The 12,069-nt window shown below is 36.6% G+C and overlaps 1 protein-coding gene and 2 non-coding genes across 3 annotated transcripts; all 3 read right to left on the bottom strand.

Annotated features, from left to right (window-relative positions):
- Window positions 1-6,235: 6,235 nt before the first annotated feature.
- On the bottom strand, window positions 6,236-6,307 carry TRNAD-GUC (transfer RNA aspartic acid (anticodon GUC)). The gene has a single exon. It is a non-coding gene; the product is annotated as a tRNA-Asp (tRNA).
- Window positions 6,308-8,038: 1,731 nt separating this feature from the next.
- Window positions 8,039-8,110, bottom strand: TRNAM-CAU (transfer RNA methionine (anticodon CAU)). Its single transcript has one exon. It is a non-coding gene; the product is annotated as a tRNA-Met (tRNA).
- A 2,177-nt stretch (window positions 8,111-10,287) lies between these two features.
- On the bottom strand, window positions 10,288-11,856 carry LOC116651398 (angiopoietin-related protein 2-like). Its single transcript, XM_032437660.2, has 2 exons — window positions 10,675-11,856; window positions 10,288-10,602 (listed from the first exon to the last, which is right to left on the bottom strand). Exons 1-2 carry the CDS (start codon window positions 11,715-11,717, stop codon window positions 10,458-10,460), a joined length of 1,188 nt encoding a protein of 395 aa, XP_032293551.1. The 5' UTR covers window positions 11,718-11,856; the 3' UTR covers window positions 10,288-10,457.
- Window positions 11,857-12,069: the final 213 nt, after the last annotated feature.

Raw genomic sequence — 12,069 nt, 5'->3', positions numbered from 1 at the left:
CACATTGCTGCAAGAAAAATTCTTGCTTTAAGGCACTTAAAATACCCTTGCCTTAATTTAGTTTTTAAATTAATCTGTTAAAAACTAAACGAAGCATGAATATTGCAGAGAGGTTGACAAAACTTGAATTATATTTAATAAATAGAATTATTATTATATAAAAATAAGAACTTATAAAAGTTGAGTTCCTAAATTTCTGCCAATTTGGGTTGCGTCATTAAGTAGACTTATTTCAGCTGTTGAAAACTTTAGTTGATGCCAGATAAAATCTACGTTAGTTGCCAAAAAGCCATCATTCATTTTCAGCATTCCACACACGTTCTGCACAATTGTGCCCTCATTCGCTCCCACGTGACATAAAGTAATTGGAATCTTCCATCAGGTGGTAAAGTTCACTAGTAGAGAATATTTAAGGCTGTTGCAGTTTAGCAAAGGTCGAGGCCAAAAGAATAAATACAGAAATATCAATTGTGAAATCTGTGAAACAGGCGACAAATGTCCTTGGGCTTAGTATTAAATAATGTTAATCGTGCCTAATATAAGAGGCTATTTAAAGTACATAAATGCAGATTTGCAGTAGGTATATTCTCTTTGTTTCAAACCAAACTTAAGCAATCTCAGGGAATTTACTTTAATTTAAGAGTTGTAACACACTTTGTAATACTTATTCAGCTAAGATTCTCCTGTATTACGCATACGCCGTGTGTCAACTATATGTTGCCAACTCGCAGACCTTTAACTCATTTCCAAGATAATTTGACTTAACCAACAACAGACGGTGCTGAACCTGTAGGCAGACAACGAATTCCTTTGTCTTACCCTGATTCCACACGAAAATATAATGTGCTTCACATATTACCCTGCATATGTTCCAAAACTAATCGGCCTCGCACAAATCTCAAATAGGCAAAGTCATATAAGCTAATTACAAAGACTCTTTCTTAAAATTTAATGAGAAATTATGCCAACAATGTTAAGTAAGATATTTTGTGTAGTAAAACGCCAAAGTGAGAACAAGGGTGATGAAATGGGTCACATAAGGTTTGTTATTCTTAACGAAGGCCAAAAAAGGAAATTAGGATTTACGCGTGTCAATAAAATTTGACAAAGTAAATTCACATTGTCAATAAATGTCTACTGTCATGGTAATAGCCAGAAAAATCTGATGGTACAATAGATAATTTTTATTTATATGCCAGGTCAAGTAAATCTGTTTATTGCTGTGGGGCTTCTTCAGTGAATTTTTCAATGATAGATTGTTTAGCCTTTTACTGTCTACATATATACACTGAGTAAATATGCATATGCAGCAAGCTTTCATTTGGTTATGGCAAGAAATTAAAAAGTACACTTGAGCTATTGTCCATTTATGGTCTATCATTTGTTTGGCTTATGAGACAGAGTGATTAGAAGATTTTCCATTGCCTAACATAATATGACACAATATTAATCAGTACAGACTCGATGCCGCAGGGGGGCTTATGCGCAACGCTGCATATTTCTGTGTGCCTCACAACCATCTGTAAGAGTGAGATTCCTACTCATAATAATATTCTTGACATGCTGAGCTACCTAATGATGCATGCAGAGCATCCACGAAGGAAGCAAAACCCAGCATCAGTTGCCAGTGTCAGACATTGGTTATGGATAAGTTGCGCATTCAACTTGGGCTGGAGCGGATTGCTTATCCTGAGTGTTTGTATCGTGACGCATTGTTTCGGGCTTATCTGATGCGCTTGACGACGAAACTCTGCATATTGATCCCAACTTTAATTATTCATGGTAAAAAAACGTGCGCAGAAATACAAAGCAAACTACAAATCAAAACAAAATCGTACGATTGGAAAACGCAGCTGTGATGTGTTCTACAAAACGCAAATCGTATAAGTTTATGTGTGTGTGGCTGTTGGACTTCTATAATAATATCAAAATTCCAATACAGATGACAAGGATATGCACAATTTATTGTTGTGACAGAGATACAACAAAAAACAGTATAGACACAGTATGTATCCAAGCGAGACTCACTCTCCGTTTTTAAATATAACGCATAAGCCTAATGAATCTTTTGAAATGAGAGTAGCATCATATTAGATTTGAATGGATTTTGCTATATACTTATTAATGGGCCAATTATAATTATGTTGCCAATAATAACAGCTTACCTATTACAGGTGGACTGGAGAGCTCGACTTGGTTGTGGAAAAAAGTTAGAAAATACCGACAATTGGTCAAGAAAATAAAACGCATGAACGAATATCGAGTGAAATGCAAATACGTTTTTGAATGATTGCGTCAAGAAGTGGCACACTGGGGTCAAGAGTGAGTGCGTGAACAGCTGACTGGCCAAACAAGTGCATAAAGCACTCAGCAGGCCCATGTAGCGGCTGGTTTGTATTCGCGGAGGGTCCTTGGCCTAGGCAGCACAGCAATCAGAATAGGCACACGGCCCCTGGAACTGAATAGCTCGGCGATATTTGTCATAACAATCTAAATTCACGACGCGTTTCTTTTCCAGCATACAAATATAACAAGTAGGAGTGACCTAGCAAGGGGTGCGCGACTAAGAGATACACCGTACTTCGAGCCAACCTGCCATAACCAGCTGCCATGCCTATAATGGAAATTATTGCATGTTATGAAGTTCATTTCTTTTCATGTTGTCAAAATCATGAACTCAGTTTTTGCTTAGAAAATAGGGTAGTCATTTTAATATACAATAAATCACTCATTCGCAGCATATTACGGAGACTTAAGAATAATTTGCAATATAAATTGTGTCAAGTATAAGAGCTAAGGCTCTTATAATCACCTATCTAACAGCTTGGCTGACAATTCACCGACATTCTTATTAACTACTGGCAGGATTTAACTTTACAGGTAACATCGATTTATGTCCTTTGGCACTTGAATTGTAATGTGTCATAATTCATGAGTGAAAGATTACCAAAAATGTCAGTTAAGTGAGCCGTTTTAAATTTTATTCGCGCGAATCCAAAATATAAATTAAAAAAATAAAACGCTATAGGTAGAACTATTTAAACTTGGTGTTCACTTTATTTCAGAGCTAGGTTTTTATGGCTGCTCATTTTGCCTACATATGTGAGAAAACAAACACCTAAATCAGATTCTTTGCGCTGCTAAACAAAAAACATGAATTTTACTTCTAGTTACTTTTGAGAAAAAGATTTATACGCAAGAGCTTAATATTTGCTGGCCCTCTACAAGGTCAGCAAACACATAAAAGCAATCCTCATGAGGTTGACATTATGAAATTGCTTTTGATAAGGTCAGAGATAACCCGTCTAAGCAAAAATTGTCAGGCATGTGAGTGATAGAGTTTTTTTTTTTACCTGCATTTGAGTCCGTCATATTTTCAAAGCTGCAGAAACTCCGAAAGTCCACAATAAGATAAATAAATAAGGTCACAACTTAAATTCAAAATAGAAATAGCTTGTCTTCCTCGTTAGCTACTTATGTCAGGCTGTCAGGCTATGCCCCGAAGGATAAGCGAAAAACAGCTGTAAGTTTATTCTTAGACAAAAGTCATTTGACAGACATTTCTAACTGGTGGGCATTGTTTTTTTTTGTACAACTGCGGTTGAGGCGCCAATGAATGCTGTAAGTACTTGGGGTGCCGCTGTGTTGTCATTGCAAGTGTTTTCTCTTAACTTCTGCTGTTAAGCGTTGATTTCTGTCATTTAGCCTGCAGCGCTTAGACAATGGTTAAGCACTCCCGCTTCTGTCGGGCTCGGCTGTCCTTTTTTTTACTCCCTATTTCTCTCTTGCTCTCTCTCTCTTTTTCTCTCTCCCTTTTTCTCTTCTGTATATGATTGTGAAATTTGAGGGGCTTTTCAGGTTGCAGTTATTTATGCGTTTGGGGAACAAAATGGTTTCAGTAGCAAAGTATTAAAGTTTTTGTTCAATTGAGGCTCGGTAAATAAATAGTTCTGCCTGCAAATTCTTTGTGTTAGACTTAGAATTATAAATAGTCCTTAATTTGATTCAAATTAATAGTTTTGTTTCTTTACACCTTTAATTATATTTTCAAAAGAACTTTTTATTTGTCCGAATAAAAACAACAAGATCTGAATTATACCGACCGTTATATAAAGCTGTCTAGCTATCTCTAAAGAATATCTGCTGACCCACCAACAAAATATACTAAATAGTTTGTCCCTCTCGAAATGTAGTTTCCTGTCTTCGTGCAATTGACAGTTTTAGATTTAAGGCCACAAACTTCTTGGTCATTTACTTTGAGTCAGATTCAGGCAAGAAACAAGAACAAGCAACTGTCGGCATTTTGCGCATAAAAGCTTTTGTGAAAGTAAGTAAATTTATGACTTGAAAGAATTTACATACATCCTTCATTTTATTTAAACCAGCATAGATTTAAGTATCTTGATTGTAGACTTTCAGCCGTGGTAAATGCTCAGCTAAGCGAAATTTTTCAGAGGATGATATAAAAATTCTTAATTCAAAGCACAAAATGGGATGTTGCAACAGTCTGTAACCTCTCACAATAACCACACAGAATGCTCATGGGTTGAATCAGTAGGATTAGCCTGGTGGCACGTACGACTTGTCTTAGTTCCAGGTGCAGTCCCTGCTCCTTCAATCAAATGTCAATGGCCTTGGGCCTTTTCCCAATACTTGTAGCTAACATTTTGAGCTACCCAAACTTTATTGTTTCCTCTGAAGTTAATTCAACTGTGACTTTTGCTATAATATTCGTACATCTAGTGGGTCCATGCATGGACACAATATATTAATGGATTTGTAGCGAGTGGTTCCCAGTACATTTAAATTTAAGGTAACTTTTATCATATTTACAATTTTGCCACCCTTAACATAACCGCGTACTTGTAAATAAGGATTTCTTTACAGTCTATTGGCACTCCTGGCAGCATACACATATAAAATCGCAAAGAAATGATTTTGCGCTAGGTAGCAAAAACATTTTTCTCAAGGGCTCCCGGCAGTTTGAAATTTTCTTACCTTTGAAGGCAAACTGACAAGTGATTGATGCTATTGCTCTTGTGATCTATTTTACATTTGTATGCTTTGACAGCAGATTTTTAACTCTAACTACGTTACATTTTTTATATAACGTTGGTTTAATTGTTATGCAAGCTTTCTTAATTAAGAAAGGGTAGGCACAACTATTTGGCTGCCATCACCTTAAAATGAAAAACCTAAGCAACAAATTAGGCACAGTATTGTACATGGTTTTACAATGCTACTTGCTCTTTAAAAATAAAATTCTTTTCAGTCTCAAAATTGGAGTGATATAAAATTTGCAAATCTACATTCTGTTTATGGGCTTCAATAAAAAGTCAATGCTAGAAGATAAATTGTCTCAAGTTGTCATCTATTGGCGCATTATCCATCTTGGGGCGAAAATCTGATGGGTGCATTGCCCCGAAAATTCACAAATTGTTTTGAGGCTCAAAGATTCAATTTATATGCTACTCGCGTACTCAAGCCACTCATCGTTTACAATGTGAGGTCATAAACATACTCCTGTGCTTGATCTATTGGGATTCTGACAGGTAAGGGGCATAAAACACAGGTGTTGCACACACCAACCTTTCCAACCCTTCTTGATATTTGATATGCCTGTTGCTGTACTATACGAAGGAGTAATCACGTGCCACAACACAAAACATTGTAAGTAATTCTGAATTTATTATAGAAATGAAATAGCGTGTGAGTGTGGAGAGCTTGTACAGAAAGTCAAATAAAGCGACTTGGACGGATATTTCTGTTTCGAATATTTTAAAATCTTAAATATTAAGCACAGCTTCTTGCCGATGTGGTCGGCAATAAAGAAATAAAAATAAGAAAGTTAAATCAACATAAAGGTTGACCGATAAAAACAGACCAAGCTAAAACAATACGCGTTTTCACTTTAGAAGTTAAAGGGGAAGAAAAACGTTGGTTCGCTAATTAAACTAATTGACAGCAATTTATATGCAGCATCGAGAAGAAACATTTTAAGAAAATATTTGCAATGGAAATGTTTTTAGTGTAGTGTAAATATGTATATCCGTAGAAAATGGATGTGGAAAGAGGAATGAAATTGACAATGCATTAATAACGCTAAAAACGCTAAACCCAAACAGAATTAACATATTTCTCATAAATTGTAAAACTTATTTAGCGAAGCTCTCAATGTTTTTGAATAATTGAGAAAATAAGTTTTAAAAATAAAGAGAAAAATAATTCAATACCTCTCCCCGACGGGGAATTGAACCCCGGTCTCCCGCGTGACAGGCGGGGATACTAACCACTATACTATCGAGGATGTTGATTTCGTAGCGAAAAAATAATATCTTATAGATCTGTTTATGTGTTAAAAATATGTCTCATGAATGATTTCACACTGGCCATTTAAAGAAACATCACTTTTTATAGGGTTATTGCTCTTGATTAAAACGAAAATTGCTTAAACTGTTAGATCGCCATTTTCGGCCAAGTCAATAGGTTGCCTTTTTTTTATATTAAAATATAAGCATACTTTCCGTATATTGAGTTGGTTGACCTGTTGACTGGTAGCTGTGGATGTAGTTAGCTGACAACAACAGCTTTCAATTTCAGAATTAGCTTTGGGTTCCTCTTCTCCAGCTCTGCCCCAGATCTGTCAATCAGTGAGTAATCTTTTCAGCTGTTGGCTGCCACTGAAAAGTTCGACATGCAATTAAGTCAACTAATCTGTGATGTCATGCTTGCATGCAACCGGGTCGCATTTTCACCATTGAAAATGTTGAAAATTCATAGTCGTTGTCCTTGCATACATAAGTCCTGCACACACATGGACCTTTCTCATAATTCAGAATGGTTTCACACCATTCATTAGCATGCAAATTTGAAAATATTTCAGCTGCTGGGTAAAGTCTCGCCTCAAAACTAGTTCCAGTCTCATTTCTGTTCTCTCAAAGAGGGATATTTGGGTGTACGCAACCGATGCACTAACTGCATTAGCTCGCATGACAAACTTTGTCACACAAATTATACACAGTTGCTATCTGAGGAAACTACTGCAAAATTTCGAGTTTAACGTGCGAAACTCTGTTGCCAGTGGGTTGCTGTAATTTACTGCGGGTAGCATATGCTGTAATAACTATTTATTGTTTTGAACCTTTAGGTATTATATTACGAAGTGCATTTGCAATAAATTGAACTTTGAGAGCTGAGTTATTAAACTTAAATGCAAATTGTAGAAGCTAAGCAATAAGTAGTTACACTATTCAAAATGATTTCTGCAAGGAACTTGCATCTGTAAAGGAATGCGTCTTGCTTAAAGGAATTTAATATCGACGACAGTTGAGGACATTCAGAAAGATTCTCTTGGTAGGTAGACTTGACACGACACGCACGATGTACTTACATACATTCTGCTATAAATTGTTTATTTAATGCGTGTCTTCTTAGCGAAGAAGTCACATGAAAACGGTTGGGAAAACGGTCTGGGAGGTTGGGATGCTATCAATTTATTTACATAAACTCATTTTTGCGGAGCCTAAAAATTAATCTAACTGTAGCCCCAAACACATATATTGGCAATTTCGCGAGGCTTACAGCAGCCAGCTAGCAATTTTAATAAAACACCAAAGTGCACTTATACAAACTGCTCGAGGCACTTTACAGTTGCTTCATAAAAATATTTGAAACTGGGGAAGCATTATACATTATTGAATAAAATGTATGATGCCTTACACAGCTGAAGATTTCAATGGATTTTTGTTAAAACGAAAATGTTATCATGCGCCAAAATTTTTTCCCATGACAACACGTCAATGATTACATTCTGACTACTTCTCATTCGCATACATGCGACGTTAATAATTATGATGAAGACAAAGTCGCCGACTGCTCGTACTCATGTTTTTTTTTTTTTTGCCAAAAATCTAAAAGTTTAAACTCTTCTAAATTCGTGATGGATTTTTTCTTCCATACTACTAATACTTTCTTTGACATCATTTTTACTTTTTACTTTGTGTAATGCAAAAAACAAATATCCGAACACAGCTGTTCATAGCAGAGCAAGGTTTCGATCCTCGGACCTCTGGGTTATGGGCCCAGCACGCTTCCACTGCGCCACTCTGCTATATGAAATTCGACTGGCAATCGTTCAAATATAAAACGTCTGCTATTAATAGTGCTTTAAGTCCAAACTAGTGCTAGTTGAGTTTAAATATATAAATAGCTGCTAGTGTTTATCTAAGAAGCAAAATCAGCAATTTTAAAATGTGTTAAAGTTTTCTTTTGTTTTGACCCCTTACTCGGCGCAAAGTTTTTGCTTTTGTTGCAGATTATCCAAATGACGTCTATGATGTGCCGTAAGCTCCAGATAAAAGGTTTAGTTTCACGCCTATTCCTTACTTGTGGGAGTTTGCAAGAAACTTTGTTGGGCATCTATATTTAGTTTTTCAAACAGGAAATGAGATTTTAGCTGCTGTTAGTTTTGTCGACTACCGACCGCAGGTAAAACTTTAAAAGGCACCATTTCCAAGTGGCAAGCAACAATTAAAAACCATCAACAATATAGGCTCATAAAGGTGGAGAAATTAATAACATATTTTTAGTGTTGTTTCTGAAAGTATTTAAATAACCTAGTCAGTCTTTATCCCAATAGCGCCACGCAACAAAAGTGAGTTTTTATTTATTTACACTCCCAGATAGCGTAAAGTTTCTCTGTTCTGAATTCACAATGTGTAAGTAAGTATGTCGACATGCATGTTCGTGTTTCGTATAATTTGCCCTTAAAATTGTTTCAGCCTTGGGGCTGATTAGTTAGGGAAAGAGATGTCTCATGTCTAAAGCATTTTCGCTGTCGACACATTTAACCACTTAGTTCTGTGCCACCTTATAACTATTAACTGAATGTCAGTACAAGGTATTTATTGAAGTTCAAAATTTACTGAATTTTTACTGCATTATCTCTTTTCTTATTTTATTTTATTTCATTTTGTCTTTACCATTCAATTCAATCCAACCTTACTTTCTGAAATATTAGTAAAAAGTGTTTGCAGCCTTAAGCTTTCAGGAATGAGCTGGTACATATAAGTGAACCAATTTACCTTTTTAGGATGAGCTTCAATGTCAAAGCATGTGAATGCTAAACAGATCAAAAGAGCAGTTGCATCAATTGCCTGCCAGTCTGCCCTCGTCTGCTTCGAGCGTTGATTGGAAGTTTCAAGTGAGAGGTAAACAAATTTCAAGCTCAGCAGCCGGCCGACAACTGACAGCAGCCCCCAGAAAAATAAAAGGAGCCGACAGGAAAATGTACACACGTGCCGAAATTCGATTTTACGCTTATTTACATATGCAGGATATGTGCTGAACCGAAACATGCATACATAAGTTTATATATGTATTTGTATGTAAATTTATGTTTGACTATAAGCATTTAAATAATGATGATTTTATTTCAGACAACTGTTGCTGTCCCCTTTTCATTGTATCTGCCATTTCAAATATTTAGTTTATTTTTTATTTAAATAGATAAGTATTAGCTGTGGTGTTATGAGTATGAGATGTTAAGACTGATTATCTAGTGTGATTCTTTCTATTACAAAATGTGGAAAGCAAAATACATAAGTTTGTGGAATGTGCGGATATTCCATATATAATATAATGTAAAACATAAATATATTTTACACTATGTTGAATTTAGACTTAAGCCGTCTAACGGCATTGCAATTATAGTTTCTAGATAATTTTTGTTTTGTGTGCGTTGAACGTGGCGTATGAGTAATGAACTTAACGTCTAAATTAGTTTTGATTCATGCTCCGTTACATGACAACAATGGCAAAATTGTTTTCAGTAGGGTCAACTTCCAGCTGTGTTTTATTCCCGTATCATCGATGGGTAATGAATATTTAACCAAATGGGCATTTGATCGATGACATAGTGACAGACGACTAGGACCACATACCTGTGGTTAGTATTTGTCTAGGCCACATATGTAGAACAGCATCATGTAAACAGGTAGGGCAACGGCCAAACCTACCACACGCAGCACGACCTGTTTCCATTTTTTGCTGGCCCCAGCTATGGCAGCATCACACGTAGCTACCGGTACGTGATACAAAGCGCTACACCTTTGTTCCAGTTGGATGTTAGCCCCTGCCTGTGACCCGTTCTGCCAGCACACTTTGGTATAAAATGGATAATGTGCTGCGGCGTAGACGTTATAATTTGACAGTTGCATTTGTGGTTAGCTTTGTTTCCATATAACTGTCAGTCATATAGACTACAAAGATGTTCCTTAAATAATTTTACTATAGACATACTTTATTTGAATGATGTGAATTTGATCAGCGTTGTAAACTAATATATTTTTGATGAAATTTTAAAACATATTTACCAAATAAATTTTCTCATATTTCATTTTTTGCTTTCAAGCTTTCAATAAAGGAGTGTTAAGTATCTACTAATTTCATTTTGCTGTTCATTTATCTGTTAATATTTTAGGTCTGATCATCATCTGCACTGATTGCAGAGTATACCCCGGTCCCTGCCACTCATCCCAAAATATGCCATACTCGGAATTATCATAATACTCATCGCGCTTTGCGTACTGTCCGTTTAGATTGCTGAAAATGAAACAAAATACGTGACAAACGATAAGAGAATAACAAAATTTTCCCATGTGATTATTGACCAACCTTAAGCCGCAGTTGTTGTACCACCAACCACCTAAACAGGTCTGGGCGCAGTTAAATTGGCTCTGGTCGTTATCCCTGTCATAGGTGGTGAACTTTTGATGCTCATTATCGCGCATCGAGTCACCAGCATTGCCGGAGTACTCCCCCAGCTCGGTCAGTGCATATTGTTGGCTCTCGCCAGCGACAACGATCTTATCGTAATAGGCATGGCTGCTCTCATTGTTGAAATCGGTTAGGTGCACAAATAGTTCGTGTGGCTGGGCCGTGGTAATGCGATGCAACTTATCGAGTCCAATGAAAAATTCGCCGCTCAAATTACCAAATCCCTTCTGGTATTCCAGCCAGCTTCGGTTGAATTTTATGCTCCCATCCAGGCGACGCTGCACAACTGTCCAGCCGGGGCCATCCAAACGGGAATCGCAGGACACCGGGAAGGCATCTCCTTCGTCTACCTTTATTAAATGCACATCCGAAGAGTCTCCAAATGGCAGACAGCTGTTGGCTTCAAAATCCGGTTTCGTACTCGTTTCGAAATCTTTCAAATTGTTCAGCGTATCTGCAATATCTTTTGTTTTGATATTCATGTTTAGGATTATTTGTGATTTGACTGCGGCATCGTCTTTCAATATTTCTATTTGCTTAGCCTGCTCGTTGATGATTGTCGTGAAGGTTGCCATTGTGGCAAGTCCTTCCTCGATCTGACGATCCTTTTCCGCCAACATGGCTGCATCTGAATTGGCCCTATTCTGTAGCTCAATGATTTGCTCTGAGTAAATCTTGTTGAGTACATCAAAAGCCGAGTTCTGCTCTCGACACTTTGACAACTCGTCATTTATTTTGATCTTCAGATCTTGCATTGTTGTTTCCTTTTCCATTATGATTGCTTCCTCGACCTTACTTTTATATTTCGCCTGCAGTTTTTCAATATCGTAATATGAGTTTTTTAGCTGATTTTGTATTCTAAGTATTTCCAATAAATTCGCGTGTGCCGTGATTATAAATAACACTGCAACTAGAAATAAGATACTTAATTTTTCCGTCATTCTGTCTGTGTTTTCTTTTCACTCGTATGCGACAACCGCTGCTCGAATCGCGCAACACAAAACTAAACACTAAATTGCTCGGCTCAGCAATGCTCAGCATTAAAAATAATATAAACATGCACGCATTTTTATTGTTTGAAATAAACGTATATAGATGTATAAATGTAGGAGTTGGAAACAGAACTAGGAGTGGTCGAACTTACAATCAGTTAAATTAAACAGGCGAGTATAATGTTGGCATTATACTCATTTGGTAATATAAAATCACTTATCATATGCAACCCTGCTATGGATATTTAATCAACGATAGATTTATCGATAAAAATACAAGAAGGAGAAGCTCAGTTGTAAG

This window comes from Drosophila virilis, chromosome 4, assembly GCF_030788295.1.
Source record: "Drosophila virilis strain 15010-1051.87 chromosome 4, Dvir_AGI_RSII-ME, whole genome shotgun sequence".
NCBI lineage: Eukaryota > Metazoa > Arthropoda > Insecta > Diptera > Drosophilidae > Drosophila > Drosophila virilis.
Note: the sequence above shows the minus strand (reverse complement) of the source record. Positions and strands in the feature narration are given on the sequence as shown.

Coding starts and splice junctions, on each gene's coding strand:
- LOC116651398 (XM_032437660.2), bottom strand. CDS start 11,717: ATGACGGAAAAATTAAGTATCTTATTTCTAGTTGCAGTGTTATTTATA. Junction 10,603..10,674: donor TACAACAACTGCGGCTTAAG/GTTGGTCAATAA, acceptor TTTCATTTTCAG/CAATCTAAACGGACAGTACG.